General features: G+C 41.9%; 1 protein-coding gene across 1 annotated transcript in view; it reads right to left on the bottom strand.

The window, feature by feature from the left end:
- Window positions 1-13,794, bottom strand: part of UBL3 (ubiquitin like 3) — a 55,497-nt gene extending 41,703 nt beyond the window's left edge. Inside the window, exon 1 of the mRNA XM_086772005.1 lies at window positions 12,889-13,794. Coding sequence (XP_086628131.1) covers window positions 12,889-12,915 — 27 coding nt within the window. The 5' untranslated portion in view covers window positions 12,916-13,794. The remainder of the gene's footprint in view (window positions 1-12,888) is intronic.
- Between the last annotated feature and the right edge of the window lie 2,951 nt (window positions 13,795-16,745).

Raw genomic sequence — 16,745 nt, 5'->3', positions numbered from 1 at the left:
ATTACCTAAACATATACCTCTAGGGCTATTTTTAGGTGCTGTGAAGTACTCCCCCTACACAGTGCAGCTGCTCCCCCTGAAAGGCATGGCTCTCCCATAACTCATGGTGTCACTGCTGTCTGCTCTCTCTGGCCATCCTGGACACACTGGTATGTGTGAACTGGCACTAAACGCCATGGTGAGGCAACTGAATCAAGTCTTTGAAGTCTTATTGCTCTAGAGCCTATATTTTGTAATGTAAGATTTACTTTTGCCAGAAGATAAGATAATGCTTACATGGACACATCTCAACCATTTTTCCATCCAGCAACGTAACACATGCTGCTTTTCTATCTGCATTCAGCACCAATGCTGAAAATACAAATATTAAGGGACAGGATTTGTATATGTTTGTGTCTGGCAGGCAGAAGGGTGAGGATGTCCTTCATCAGAGACCTGTTACCAGCTGACACATTAAAAACTTCATTAAATGGAATTCAATCACTAAAAGTACAAACTTATTCATGGCAAGAGAAAATTATGACAACTCCTTGACTGTTTCCTGCTTCCCATTGTGCTTGTACGGAAAATTACTGCCCATAAATAAGCCTGAAGGCTTTGACACTGCTCTGTTCAGTGACTGTACCTTTGTCACTAGATGGTTGTGTAATCATTATTTGGCTTCTCTCTGTACTCCTTTCAGCTGCTACCACCACCCATCCTACAAACCGCTACAGCAGTCCAAAATGCCTACAACAGACAGTGAATGGCGTCTTTTCCAGCAACCCAGCAAGAACTGCTCTGAAACCATTCTAAAGATTTCTCCTCCCTATTCCAACAGCTCTGCAGACACTCCAGGGTTACCCAATGCAGCTTCCAAGAGAGCACCACAAAACAACTGTTGGCTTTACCCCAAAGCCAAAGACAGAACAAAAATAAAAACTACTATATTTTTAAGATTCTGAATAAGTGAGTTTTGCATAGGAAATGTCAAACTCCCACAACAAAGAGCTATGGTTCTTCCTAAAAACTGTATCCCATTTTTTCAAAACATTGCAATCTGATTTTACAAGGAAAACTATTAGGTGATACAAAAGACTGCAGAAAATGTCGTGCTTATTCAAGTATAATTCCCTATCTTCCATCTCCTGCAAAACAACATCCAGTAAAAGAAAAGGAAAAAAAAAAAAACCCCACCAAAAAAAACCCCAACTTTGAAACTATACTAGTACTGGCACTAACTACATCAACTTTCTTTCCCTCTGGTCTTCATTTCTATATGCTAAGAACTACAAGATAAAACAACAATACGTTGGGTTGTGGGGGTTTTTTTTTTCCCAAAAGAGAACAACAAAAACGAACAAAATCACCTCCTAACTACATGTTCGTTATTCCTAGGACACTTATTTAATCATTAAAGTCAGGACTAATACACAGCAGCAGGATCAACTATAAAAGGCAGGAAACTATTTACCTTCACTGCACCTTATCTGGCATTAGTCAGCATTCTGAATTATTCACTTTGGTGCTTGCCTTTTTTTTTTTAAGCCGAGTTTGAAATTTACCAAGCAGCACATTTGCAGATAAAGACATTCACTGATAATAATTCTGTGCTCTATGGATAGGGCAAGTTGTCTTTCCCACATTAATTTTCTAAAAAAAGAAAAAATAAATACAGAATTTGAGGGAGATAATTTAAGAATAAAATTAAATCCCCATGTCCTCAAACATCAGAAATTGCTGTGGATTTGTTTTCTTCTCTTGAAATTACTTCAGATTTAAACTGATAGCATCCTATTTGAAAAGTAGGAATATGAAAATTGACAGTTACATTAAGGCAATATTTGATAACAAAGTGCTCAGAATTTCAGTTTCTTTGAAAGATCAACGAAAACACTTCAGCAAAATCATGTGATTCTCAATCAATAACAAGAGTTGAAAGAAGTACTAACACAGCCCTACAACAAAGCTGGTACGAAAACCAGCTTCCCCTTCAACATTAGGCCAAGTGCAAGGTCCTGCACCTGGGTCATGGCAATCCCAGGCACAAATACAGGCTGGGCAGAGAATGGATTGAGAGCAGCCCTGAGGAGAAGGACTTGGGAGTGCTGGTGGACGAGAAGCTCAACATGAGCTGGCAATGTGCTCTTGCAGCCCAGAAGGCCAACCGCATCCTGGGTTGCATCAAGAGGAGCGTGGCCAGCAGGTCGAGGAAAGGGATTCTCCCCCTCTACTCTGCCCTGGTGAGACCCCACCTGGAGTACTGTGTCCAGTTCTGGAGCCCCCAACACAAGAAGGACATGGACCAGTTGGAGAAGGTCCAGAGGAGGGCCACAAAGCTGATGAGAGGGCTGGAGCACCTCTACTATGAGGACAGGCTGAGAGAGTTGGGGCTGTTCAGCCTGGAGAAGAGGAGGCTCCGGGGACACCTGATAGCGGTCTTTCAGTAACTAAAGGGGGCCTACAAGAAAGATGGGGAGAAGCTGTTCAGTAGGGCCTGTTGTGATAGGACGAGGGGTAATGGTTTTGAAATAGAGGGACGTAGATTTTGATTGGATATTAGAAAAAAATTTTTTACAACGAGGGTAGTAGAACACTGGAACAGGTTGCCCAAAGAGGTGGTGGAAGCCCCATCCCTGGAAACGTTCAAGGCCAGGTTGGATGAAGCTCTCAGCAACCTGATCTAGTCGGGGATGTCCCTGCTTCTTGCAGGGGGGTTGGACTAGATGACCTTTGAAGGTCCCTTCCAACTCTAACCATTCTATGATTCTCCTCCAAACTTGCTTTTCACAACTTGTTAAGAAATATGGTTACAGCCTTTCTCCAAATGTTCTTGGGAGCATCTATCAATGTATAAATGTTTTACTGACTTTTGCATCATTTTAGTTAACTTGCTGTCCAGAACAAGTCTTCTGGAATAAAACCCTCACAGCTTAACTGAAATGTTGGTACGGCCAGGCAATACGACTACCCTGAACAACCAAGACTGACAGGCACTGAAGATGCACCAGAGCAGAGCTGGCCAGAGAAATTTCAATAAAATTTAACTAGAATATACAGTGTCATTAAAAAAAAAACCACAAAACTCTGCTGCAGAGTTATCTAGTACAAGAGTATATTTAAGTGAAATTACATTCCACAATATCTACAATTTCTGATAAATGATAACCTCTTCTTTCACAGATCTTCCAAAAAATAAATGGAATTTTACTAAGTACTTGTTAAAGAGACTACCATCACAGGAAGGGTCAAGATTAATTACAACTTATCTTCCAATAAAAGTTTGAGCAGTACAGGAAGGTAAGGCACTGAGCCAGTCTCCGAACAATGAGGAGCTGCTGAACAAGGAAGGGACCCTGTGAGGAGGAAAAAGCACATGGCTCTGAAATTATGCATTAATCCCACAGGACGGATAAATATTTTAAACAGTCTTGATCCTGGTATTTATTAATGGTTTCATGCTTCATTTTACAAGTGGAAGAACTCCCTCTTAATGTGAGTTTTCCATGTACAACGTAAATAGTGCTATGATGCATACACCATATTCGCAGTGGCAAAAAATACAAGATAAACTGTATTTGCTTAGAAGCCACAAATCTCTTGAAAAAAAGACCACCTCAGCTTAGAAGTGTCAGGCTCTTTATAGAGAGATTTTACACTCTTCGTAGTCAATTCAGGGAAAGATATAAAAAGAGTACGAGAGAGCACAGAACCCCACTGAGAGAACAGCTTTTTAATTATTCTTATAAACACACAGTAATACATCCTCATCACCACTTATGGGCTGTAATATGGGTATTGGAAGTTACTAATCTTGGGTGTGATTTCTTGTTTATTTCATTATTACTGAATCATAAGGAGTTAGTCAATGGGGACTTATTCCTCATCACCAAAAATCTTTTAATAAAGCTTTGTGAAAGTTTTGGGTTTATTGCCAAAAACAGCTATACAAGTATACAAAGTATAAACCACTAAAACATGCAAGTCCAATAAAGTTTGTTTCCATCACAGATCAATAACCAGGATTCAGAAGTGAGAGCTAAGCTTTCACCATGACACCGCACAGCTGTTATGATGTGTAAGTCATTTGCACAGACTAAAAGTATATTCATTCACAGGAAAAATGACATAAATATTCAGATTTAATAGGCCCTAAGTAATGTGTTGTGCCTCAAAGATAAACTTAATTATTGGAATAGTGTTCTGTGGTTATTTTGATGTTCATGTTTCTGCCCATACAAACATGGATTCTATAATTAAGTAAATATATAAAATATTGTAACTAGGTATTTCAGGCTTTAGAAGCATACAACGTCTTCTAGTTAGTCCCTTATAGCATATAAAAGATAAGCATGTTTGAAAAACGTTACAGTACTTAATCTTAAAAGAAATACTGAAAAAGGACTACTATTTCAGAATTTTTTTTTATAGTAATATAATTTATAACAACTTTCCTGAGGCTTACTAGCTTATGCTACATATGTAGATTGGTACTAATCTACCTTTAAGAAGAGAATCCTAAATTTACACCCTCAGCTATGAAAAACTTTGGACTAACACTGCACTTCACTATTTTATCAAGATTCCATTATTTCTCTATATTAAAAACATACGTCAGATTCCAGAGACAGATGAAGTAGTACCATCTAGAATATACGTTAAGTATCAGAAACAGATTACAGAGATGTGGATCTCTGCCAGACCACAAAGCATTACCATATCATAACTCCACTGAGGAGATACCAGCCAATGCTACGGTATATAGCTTTGAAGTACCATTCTTTCTGAGATGAAACACATTGTTCTTTCCAGTCTCTGAAAGAAAAACACATTTAGTCTCCTTGTGTTTATTTTGAAATTGGTACTACACTTTTATCAAGTGCTTGAAAGAATTTCTTACGCAACATGAAACAGTGAATATTCCCGTGAAGATTACAGAAAAGCTTCCAGAAGAGCTCAGGACCATCCTTTAAAAAAGAAAAGGAGTTAAGCTTTCATTCTCATCCAAACTGCCAAAGATTCACAGATTAAAATCCAGATCCTCAGCTGCAGCTACAGACCACTCCAGGATAAGACCACCTTTGTTCCTCAGCAGTGGTCCAAACCATTGACATAAATCAGATTAGCCTGAACAGTAATCTGTGCCAGCTCTCAAGAGAAAATTAAACCATCACAGTAGGTAGATATCAACACAAACATTTCCAGACTGCATCCCTGTGCTGCTGAACATAAGTAAGGCATAGATTCATCTTCTGGTAGTAGAAAAAAAAAAAATCTACCAAACTCCTAGGCAGAATCTCTGGTTTTATTCAGTTAATTTACACGGGATACATAAAACTCAAGGAGTACCTTGCTTGTTCCTGTCTCCATAACAACAGCATCATGGATTAAAGTCCCAGCTAAACTCTGCCACGAACTTTCCATTTAACTTGAAACTGAACCTCCCAAATAATTTTAAGTAAAAAACCAAACTAAAACAAACTCACAAATGTAATCCTGTCACTGGCAAGCTATTTTCAAATGGCTTTACAGAAAGCAGAAAAAACTACAAGATGCCGATGGCAATGTCACAATTGTGTAATCTGCCAAATCTCCATTTTACACAAAGTTTCTATTTGTGGAAAATATTCACTACATTTTAAAATCCTATTTCAACATACTTGCAGAGTCTTAATACAAATTGAGAGATTGCCTTCACTGTGGATGGTTTATAAGCAGCAACACATTTATTCTCTCTCAAGGAGCTAAACACAATCCCCAGTTAGTGACCAAAAAATACACCAAATTTCCACAAATATTTAACAATTCTCAGCTGCAGAACTATACTGTAGATACCCACCAGACCTACAGGTAAGAAGGCCTGAAATTTTTCTTTAAGTGTAGCTCTCAAAAATAAATATAGAATCACAGAATGGTTAGGGTTGGAAGGGACCTTCAAAAGTCATCTAGTGCAACCCCCCTGCAAGGAGCAGGGACATCCCCGACTAGATCAGATTGCTCAGAGCCTCATTCAACCTGGCCTTGAACGTTTCCAGGGATGGGGCTTCCACCACCTCTCTGAGCAACCTGTTCCAGTGTTCTACTACCCTCATTGTAAAAAAATTTTTTCCTAATATCTAATCTAAATATACCTCCCTCTATTTTGAAACCTAAAATGCCCTAAATAAGTTTCTCTATGTTCTCAGGAAGCCTGTAAGAAACTTTTCTTCCTCCTCAAACTTATTTTTGGATAAAAAAAAAAAAATAGTATTGAAGTACATCATGCTATTTGCAGAACCTCCACTGATGTCTCAGCAACCTCTTTTTTTTTAAAAAAAAAACAAAAACAAAAAACAACAATTCTTGCAGGGTGTTGATTCTTCATTATTTTCTTCTCTCAATATTTCCTCCCTATCATTGCTTGCAACAGTTTGTGGTATATCTGTGAATTTAAATTTGTCTGGAGGTATACCAAGTGAAAAATGTTCCAGTCATTGCTTTAAGATGTTCTGCAACATATGTACAACAGAAGCTGTCAAAAATTAAAGCTGCTCTTCTACCAGAATTTAGAAAATAATTTTTAACAATAGATGAAATTCAAAAGACAGACCTATAAATTACGTTAAAACTGATGAAGAGCTGGGGTCTCAGAGTTTAGATTTCACCTGAGAACAATGACATTAAAATTTCAATGACATTCTGCTCATTTTCAATAGCTTCTAAAATGACAGCACTGCACTCAGTCATATCCCTTTAATAATTACGGTGTGCTGAAGTTTACACATGTGAAATTGTGGTGGGGAAGGCTTGCTGCTTCAGTAGGCTCAATTAATTGCTGCAAAATCAGACATAACGTGAAAAAGAGTATTGATCGGAAGCTCTGCCTTTCACCATAGTTAGGATGAGAAATAATCAAGTCAGTGGATCCAATATTGTACAAAGAAAAGATTGAAAATAAGCTGTACTATCTCTTTTACATAAAACCACAAGAATTATTAGTCACATTCCAGATATTTCTGGATTCTTGCGAGCTAGAGTAGCACTCGGGCTGAGTCAGAACGAGCTCTCCATTCTGCTCAGTATTGCATAAGCATTTAGAGAGACATCACCAAAAGTTTACATTCTGACTTTTACTGAGAAACAAAGCTGACTGACCAGAAATATAAAACAAGTAAATCCCATTTACTGCATGTACCATGACCATGGCTTTCAACATTCACAGAAAATGTATCAGGAGGAACTCTCAGTTAAAAACCAGAAAAGCATGCCCTTGTCATTTTGTTTACAGTACCATAAAAGTATTGCTTACCAAGTCTGCTGCAAGGACCACATTCAGACAGGTTAATTTCCTACTGCAGCCTTAAGCCAAGCCAAGGCAGAGTGTTACAGGACTTGAATGATCTAAAATTTAAGTGTATATACGCACAAACAGCAGTCACAAGCTTCAAGGTGAAAAACAGATTACCAGTACCCAGAGTCGTCCCTAATTCCAGATCTGAGACTTGCAACTTGTCCCCATTCAGTTCTTGACTGAGCTGTCCAGTTCCCACAGATGACGTCTGACAATTTTTTAACATGCAGAATTCAGTGTTCCTGCTGTAGAGGTGATAATTTTGCTACACTCAGATACTCGGCTTTCCTTTTTCATCTCTCAGTCCTGCTGGAACCTGTCAGCAGCTACTGCTGGCTTCCCAGCATTCCCAACAAGGGAGGAGTTAAATGTCCTTCAGTGCACATCCCCTCCAGTATTTCATGGAGTTAAACAACAAAAGTAGAGACAAACCAATTCAGGTAACAAAAACAAGAGTGCGTGGCAGGAAGGAAGAAACAGTTTACACTGCCAGCCTACACGTCCACCTGAAGTACAGTGCTGCACCAATGCCCAGCATAAATATCAATCATTATCTCATCCACAGGTTACAGCCGTTCATCCCCGAAGAAAATCAGATGAAGAACACACAAACATCATTTCACAGTATGTTCAATGTGTCAAGATGCTGTGGAATTACCACTACAGTGTCATACGAAAAAAAACCACCAGTAATTACTAAGATATTTCTTTTTAGGTTTTAGACAAATAGTAAGACATTTTTTAATCTGTGGAAGAAAAAAAAATGTGGGTGGGTGAGGGAAATGGTAAATACAAGTCACTTTGACATATACCCAAATATATATATTCAACATCAGCTTTGAGAAGTTTATCCCTGGCCACTGCTGCAGGTAACAAAAGGAGATTCTTCATCTCGTTACAAGAAGCACTGCAATATGCTACAAAGACTGGCTCAATATATAAGGAAGTCAGGAAGGAGTTTCTTCAAGCTCCTCTTCCTAGCACAGATCCCATCAACTCGAAAAAAACCCAAACCAAAACAGTGAAGATGACAAAGGTTAGGAAACTCCTATCTGTTACAATCAGCAAACAGTAACGAAAATATAAAAAAGGAAAGGAAAATAATATCTGTACAGAAAAACTTGATAAGATATTTTAATCTTAGAACGTAATAAACTAGAACTTTCATCATTGGGGGTGCAAAAATACAGAGAAATAATTAGAATTTTGTTCTTAAAAAACTTAAAGGACTAACTTACGACTATATGCACAAAGGCTACTAGGGATACAACAATTTTCAAAACCAGGAAAAAGGATCTACTGAAGGCAAAAGGAAAAGCAGTTGAAATAGAAGAAGAGAGATGCACTCTTACATTTTGTTCCAACACCTTAAAATGCTATGATTGAACAAAGTATTTTCTTTCTATGTTCCAAGCGTATTATAATGATATGGCACTTATTCTCAAATGTACAAATTGTTTGGACTGAATGACAGACAACAAACCTCTGCTGCCACATAACCAGTTCCTTTCGGTCCCTCCTGTCTGAATCTTGCTGCTGGATGCAAAGATTCCCCTACTGATGTAGCATCAGTTACATGTCCATCTTTTTCTCCTGTTAGCCTCCATTAATATATTTTAAAAAGGAAGTTCTTATATATGTTAAGCTATTCATCACCATTCTATACTAAATTTCTTAAAACATTTCTTGAAAAAGAACATGCACATACACATTTCCACTAAAGATGCTGACACTAACCAGGCATGAACTAAGCAGGGTTTCTATTTGTTATTCTTCTTGCACCTATTGCCCTATTCTAACACTGTCCATGCATAGAAGTGTTTTAGACCATAGACTCCATCCTCTTTCATGTCTGCAAACGTCTCACATCAAACATTCAGTTTTATGAAAAAGAATCTCTCCCATACGGCCTACATCTCTTAAGTATAGCATATGGATTCAATAGCTGTATATAATAAAATTGAGAACCTTTAACTGTTTGGTAGATTTCAGTGTTCTTCTGTTTATCAAATGCCAAAAAAAAAAAAATCAAACCCAAATCAAACAGATAAAAAAACCCTCACCTTGGGCCAAAAGCATCACTCTCGATTACGACTTGGACAGAAAAAGAATTTTATATCCTACAGGGCATGCAAAGAATTGCCCAGGAAGAAACTACTGGCAGAGCCTTTTTGTGCCTACATAAAACGCACCGATACAGGGAACGGCAAACACGGTAATCATTTTTAGTCATACAGGTCCCTTACTGGGAACTTCTAAGATCCCTGAAGATTTATATCTGTAAGGAGAAGCATCATAGGCACACAGAATACAAAGACACAGCTTCCCAGATTCTTGTGATAACTCCCCTGACATAAAGGGGGATTATACAATTGAGTAATAACTTCTGGACTGGGCATAAGTTTTTTCATAACTTGTTTTAAAACAGTCAGCTACACTGTTTAAACAAATACCAAACTATTTTCATTTGATCCACTCAAAACACCAGTGTGATTAACTTCACAAGTCCATAAACCACCTAATGTCTCTGTATTATCACCAAAGAAAGGCAACTTGCAAACGGCGCTGCTGTTATTCACAGTCAAGCTCTAGCTGCTACTAAATTGCAAAACTGATAAATTACCCGATGAAATTATTGAACGTATTCAGAGATGCCCTGTTGCCACTACAATCGACAGTACTTCTGTGAAAAATTAAACATAATGGGGCTCTAGATACGGATACGCAGTATAGTCTTCAAGCACTGCCTCACACATGTCTAGTCCTAATTAGGTTAATGAAGCTACTCAAGTAGAGAGGCCAATATTAGCAGGTTTCATTCCAGGAGTGGAGTTTTAACTTGTAAGCAGCAGACATTGCTGAGGAATAATGCACCACAAACTTACAAGAGTCGGAATGTGGTGTGTCGCTATTCAACTTATTAGTGGAATGCAAATGATAAAGCGCCGTGTTAATTATGTAAGAAGTGATGTTGAAATGGTTAGCTGGCAAAATCTGTCATAGTTCTGGAAAGAAGTCAACCAAATGTCAGAGAAAAGGAGGCTGGATCAAATCGTGCCGACATACAGATACAAAGCTTCCTGAAGATTTGATAATTTACTGTGATTTTATACATAGCAGATCCTTCCCAAAGGTGGGACAGGAAGACAAATTAACACATTTTTAAGAAGCAGCAATTATAATAGTTTTATTATTATTATGAGAGGGTTAGTTCATGAATCCAACATAAACAGTTTGAAACATAATTATTATAATACTTAAGTAATTCATAGCAGATTTACTAAGTGCGATGGAGTCTTCATAACATGACAATCCACGACACTGATACCAACTCCTACAGAAATGGGAAATCATTTTTATGTAAATGCAAATTACACAGTGGGTGGATAAGAGAAATGCAAACTGCAAAATCCTACACTACGTAAAAACATATATAAACAAGGTGACAGCCTGGTAAGTGCTCCTCTTTAAAGAGCAATCGAATAACAATCCTGTTTTCTTTCCCGAACAAGCTCCTTTGAAATAAGGAAGATGGTGACAAAAGGGGACCCAAAATGAATTTTCAAGTGCTGTCTTTACAAAGTAGTATTTATTAGCTGTATTTAGTAACTCGAATTTCCTCAACACACTTCAAACTTTCAGAGAGAAACTGCAGCTAATAATGCAGAAACTCGATAAAATGATCCTAAGACAAAACAGAATACGTCTGTTTATTCAGTTAAATCCTACCGACATTGGTAACATCTTCATCCAAATGCTTTTGTAATGACTCAGTATTTAAACACCACTATGTATAACAAGCTTCTTCCTGATTTGAAGAAACAGAGCATAGCTAGGCCTAGCTATGCCTGTCAGTGGTATTCTCATTACATCATAATAACAGAAGGAAATCGTTTTCATAGGAACAAAACAGTAACCTATCCTAAAATGTCTATATTTTGCATAAAACGTCAAGCGTCGAAACACTACAAGCACAGTGGCAGCACCGCAATTCCCAGGCAGGCAAGCAGGACCTAGAAGCAGTGTGGAGGTGGCAGTGTGCTCAGCCCAGGGTGAGAGGAAGAGAGGAGTGCTTCATGTCACCGTCAAGGGACTCCTCCAGGCAATTTAAAAAGCAGCACTGAGAGATTTGCATCTAACCCTCCACAGCTAAGGAGAGGACTGTGTGACGGAATGCCAGACGGACACGTGCAAGTAAGAAGGGGGTTCAGAGTTCTCTAACAGCCAGAGAGACCCTAAAAAGAAATATATGAAAAGGATTTAAAGTGAGAGGCAACAGTCTCCTCATCATCCTTTTCTTCTAGGTGGCAACATTTATTTATATATTTGAGAGAGGCAGAGAAGGGGGGGGGGAGCTTAAAACTGTGTTTGATCATCCTCTATATCTTACTGTTTCTGCTTTTTTAGCAGAATCCACTCATTTTGACTGCAGCACAAAAGCTGTGAAGGGAACACTGAAAGTAAGCAACTAAAGGATGCCATTATTTCAATAGCCGGTTTGTCACACATATGCACCATTAATTGTCTATCGATGGCTGAAACAAGGGCTACTCGGTTTTATTGTTATCACTGCCGGGGCAGGTTTTACTCGCAAAACAAAACAAACAAACAAACAAACAAAAAAAAGCGTGGACATGTCTGCCGCTTTTTAGGAAAAAAAAAGTACCTTTGGATGTGAACAATCGTGGGGAGATACGTGAAAATATTCTGCCGTGAGAATAAAGAACTAACATATCAAACTGCAGCCACAACTTTTCTTCTTTTTTTTTTTTTTTTCTCCAATTAAGTGATTTAAGGAAATATATACAAACGGGAGAGTCGTGCCGGACGAAAGATTACCTAGCAGATCTGATTCACCCTCCCTCCTGATGCCCTGCTACACCTTCCTGTTTAAAATGTACCGAGCTGAGTATCCAACACAGGCTGAAGTACAGTCCGCCATAAGAAGTACTAGGAGTGCCCTTGAAAAATGTCCAGATTGCAGCTAGTGCACAAAGGACCTCGCCATGTAAATAAGTGCAGGAGAATTTCTCTCTCGCTCTTGACCCGGCAGCAAGTGAAGAGATTAACTTTCCATCAGCATCGGAAGACAAAGCGTCGGTAAGAAACCAGCGAAGTTTGAGAGAAGAAAAGGAAGAAGGCAGAGACTAAATTTCAGCTAGTTTAGAAAGTGGAAAAAAAAAAAAGAGAGAGAAATGGCTCGAGTAAATCATTCTGAATGCTCTACTTCATATTTATCGTCCCCTCAAAAACGCTCGGCAGAGCTGAACAGCAGTGCTACAAACAAGCAAGAGCAGTCAGATATTCCCTGCCATAGGTAAGGAAAAGCAGACATCCCCCCCCGCCTCGCTACACAGAAGGCGACGCTGCAGATTTCCCACTCTGCCACCAAAACGCAAAGCAGAACCAGCATCTGGGGCGGGGGGAATTAACTGGGAACTTTTTGTTCCTTAAATATGTAACCGAGACTTATTTTTTTTTCTTCACATGCCCCTCTTCCTTCCATCTACTCTGCCAAAACAGGTCGAAATAAACATTGTTCCATAATAATCCTGTTTAATAAGGAACATAAGACTTACCATATCAGCTGGAACGCTGCTGGACATCTTGATGTTACCCTAATGGCTTAAAAGCAACTTAACAAAAAAAAAAAAAAAAAAAAAAAAGCCGGGACAAAAAAAAAAAAAAAAGCACCAAGAGCAGCCCGCCGGAGATCTTCAAGAAGCCAACCCGGTGTCAACGTTGGAGGCAGCAACTTCCACGTCCCCTACCGAAAAAAAAGAGAGGTGCCCGATGCTCAGCGGGGAAGGCTGAGGAGGAGAAATATCCAGGGGCGAGCGGTGCCGGGGCGGCAGCGGAGGAGCCGGCGGGAGACCAGAGATGGCAGCAGATCCCTGTCAGCAGCGGTGCCAGGTAGACCAGGCAGGGCTACACCACCGCCACATGAGCCGTGTGCGGGCTTTTTCTCTCCCCTCTCTGCCTCTTCCTTCTCTCCCGGCCTTGACAAATGACGAACGGGATGATTCACGGGATAATGGTGCGTCCAAGTCACCTCCTCAGTCAGCGCAGGCAGGCAGGACCTCGGCGGCAGGAGGGCCGAGGTGGGCCCGCGGCCGCTTGGGGAGGACGCCGGGCTTCGGGCCCCCCCTTAGGCGGTGTGCGACATTCAACAGGGTCTGCCGGGGGCTGGGGAGGGGGCTGCCTGAGGGGCGGCCGGAGGGGAAAGCCCTCCCCAGCGGCGCTTCGGCGGGGGCCGGGGGGCGTTCGATGGCAGCCGCCTCCCGCAGCTTCAGGTCTCCGCTCGCATCGCCGCCGCCTCCTCAGCCCGCCTGCCCGTCCGCCCTCCCTGCCTGCCCCGCCTGGTCCTCCAGCGGCTCCGGGCGCCCTGGGCGGCGCGGCAGGGGTGCCCCCCCCCCCACCCCGTCACCCGCTGCCTCGCCCCGCTGCCAGCCGGAGGTGCCGCTCCTCAGCACGATCCTCGCCCGCAGCCACCCCCTGTCATCTTCGCCTCAAACCAACATGGCGTCTGCCGAGCCGAGGAAGGGGACACGGCAGGGGAGAGACAGACCCCCCCCCCCCTCGTCCCCTCCTCCGCTCCCCCCCGCTGCCGTCGCGTCACGCACCGCCACCTCGCGCGGCACCATGGGGCTTGTAGGCGGCTGAGGGGGAGCGCCTGGCCCTGCCCCTCGGCGCCTGGCCCCGCCCCCCCCACTCCGCAGCAACCGTTGCTAGGGCGGGGGAAGAACCCCTTCGCCGGGCCCCCGGGGTGAAGCGTGGGGTCCCCGGGGCAGCACCGGGGCCTCGGAGCGGCTTCCCCGCCCTGGCAGCAGAGACCCCAGCCTCCCCCACCGCCACCCGGGCGAACACCCTGTAAATCGTCGTCTTCCCAAGGGCGGCTGCAGCTTCCTCAGGGCGTTTGGTGGGGCTCCCGGTGCGGCCCGTGCTCTGTGGATCCCGCCCCCCGCCTGTGGGCCTGTGCTGTGCTCTTTGACAGCTTCCAAAAAAACAAAAAAAGAAAGAAAATTTTTGTTGGGTTTGGGGGTTTTTTTGTTTTGCACCCCAGACCCTCAAGTCTGGGCCTCCACAGCCTTTCTTTGTATTTCTCATTTCTTTTTTTTTAGTTTAGAATACCAAAATTCTTCTTATTTTCCCTTTTTCTTTTTTCAAACTATATAGTTTTATTAATCAAAAAAGCTCCTGTAAGATTGACCATGGAAATGATGACTTACAACTTGGAAACATCTGGAGAAAGGGCAGTTATCCTGTAAAATGCCCCCTTCCCAAGCTGCCCCGCTCCCCAAAGCGCTTTGTGTTCGTTACGGATCCATGTTGTGTGAAATGGTGTGTGTAACCGGGATTTTGTTCCTTATTCCAGGCTGCTCCTGGACCCTAGCATTCAACAAAGAAAGGCTGTGCCTGTTGAAAAATGCATCGTACATCAAAGACAAAAAGTCCTACACAAGGTGCAGATCTATTGCAGAAAAGAGTAGGCTTTTTGAGAGGGATGCGGAGAGACATATTCATATGCTGGTACTGTAAAACTGTCCAAGAAAAAAAAAAAAAACTGAGAAAATTGAGTAGATGGAGCTTGTGACCCTGCAGCCGGGTTCCTTCAAGGGCAGATCTCATGTAAAACCACAGGAAATTAAGACAGAGTTGTTCTCTTTAATAGTAAAAGTTTGAGGCTGCCTTTCTTCTCTATGACTCCATGCAGCAAAGAAAACCCTTGGCAAGACACTGTCCCTTGCAGAGGTTGTAGGTTCTTTTCTCTATACTCTGCACCAAAATAGCATGAAGCTACCAACTTCAGAAGACAGATTTGACAGCAAGCAGTCCTATGTGATGCCTAGAAGAGTTGGTGACCAGCAGAAGTGGCCTCACTCGCATGGCCTGTGTGATGATCCTATGCTGTCATACATTGCGTGACTTCGGGCATATCGCTCCCTCGTCAGCCGAATTTGCTCCGAGCGCACGTTTTTGGGAGGCAGTGACTGGGGCATCTCTCATAGGAGGAGAGGCTGAGAGCTGAGACTGTTCAGCCTGGCAAAGAGAGGGCTCAGGGAGGATGTCACCAGTATAAATGCCCAGTGGGAGGGAATGAAGAAGAAGGATCCCGACTGGTTCCTGCTGATGAGAACAAGAGGCAATGGGGAAAAAATAAAAATCAGTAAATTCCATCTGAACATAAGAAAATACTTTTTTTTTTTTACTGTGAGGGTGACCAAACACTGGCGTAGGTTGCCCAAAGAGGTTGTGGAGCCTCTGTCTGAGGAGATACTCAAAACCATGGTCGTGGACAACCTGCTCCAGCTGACCCTGGTTGAGCAGGGGTTGGAGTAAATGACCTCCAAGGTCCTTTTCAACCCAAATGATGTGACTGTCACTCTCCCCTATAGACAGAGTAGCTTGTATCATCAGCCCCAATCTCAGGTAGGTCTTCTAGCTACCAATGGGATAAAAAGACCTGTGTCTGTGGGAGTATTAGCTTATTTTTGAAGCATTACTTACTTTTTTTCCAGTCAGGTAACTTTGAGAGACAAAAGTACAAGGGTTCCTCATTCTTTTTTCTTCTTTTATAAAACATCTAAATAATAATGCTTATAGATGAGAGTCCAAGGGGTGAACCCTGAAGGATGCCTCTTCGTCCCAAATAATATGCATTCCTGGGCATATATGACTTTCCGGTTAAGTCAGCGACAGACTGAAGAATTAGAAATAGATCTTGCTGAATAGAATTTATACTTAGAACATTATTAATGCAGGCTTCTCCTGAAATAAAAAAACAACCAAACAAACAAACCCCTTGCATACAACAGCTTCAGTTTAAACAGGCTCTTGAGATCTGCTCCAAGGCCATCCTGCAGACCAGCCCTTTATGCTATGCAGATGGCAGCCCTGTACAGGTGCCTCAAAGTGATCACAGGGTAATTTAGGAGGTGCTCTGCCCATACGCTTCCTGCTAGCACTCTTGTAGTAGCGGCAAGAGAGTAGGCACCGTGTCTGCTTTTCAGGCACTGCAACTTACAGCTGTCTCTTCATGTAAACTGAAATTGGTGGCAACTCAAAATGTTTTTCTTGGCCACGCTGTGACAGTTGAGGTTAAGGCGCATGGCCCGTCACACTTTCTCTGCTACAAGGAGGCAGGGCAGACAGCGGGGTTTCATAATTGTGGCCAAAGGTTATATGGAAATACCCTTTGATTGAGCATCAAGAAGTCCACGTGCTCAAGCCCATCACCAACAAGCACAGACAGACTGGATGAGGGGTCAACAAGGCAAGCAGGCAGCAGCAGGGCACATCCACTGCGTTTAGACTATGTAGTTGGATGAGCTCATCTGTGGTGCATAATGATAGGTGCACATCCATCGGGCATAACCATAGAGCAGAACCAAAGACATAACCAAAAAGAAGAAGACATAGAAATTGAATCAGCCTA

Source organism: Chlamydotis macqueenii, chromosome 1 (assembly GCF_036417535.1).
Source record: "Chlamydotis macqueenii isolate bChlMac1 chromosome 1, bChlMac1.mat, whole genome shotgun sequence".
Taxonomy (NCBI): domain Eukaryota; kingdom Metazoa; phylum Chordata; class Aves; order Otidiformes; family Otididae; genus Chlamydotis; species Chlamydotis macqueenii.
The sequence above is the reverse complement of the archived record's forward strand: the minus strand, read 5'-3'. Positions and strand labels throughout refer to the sequence as shown.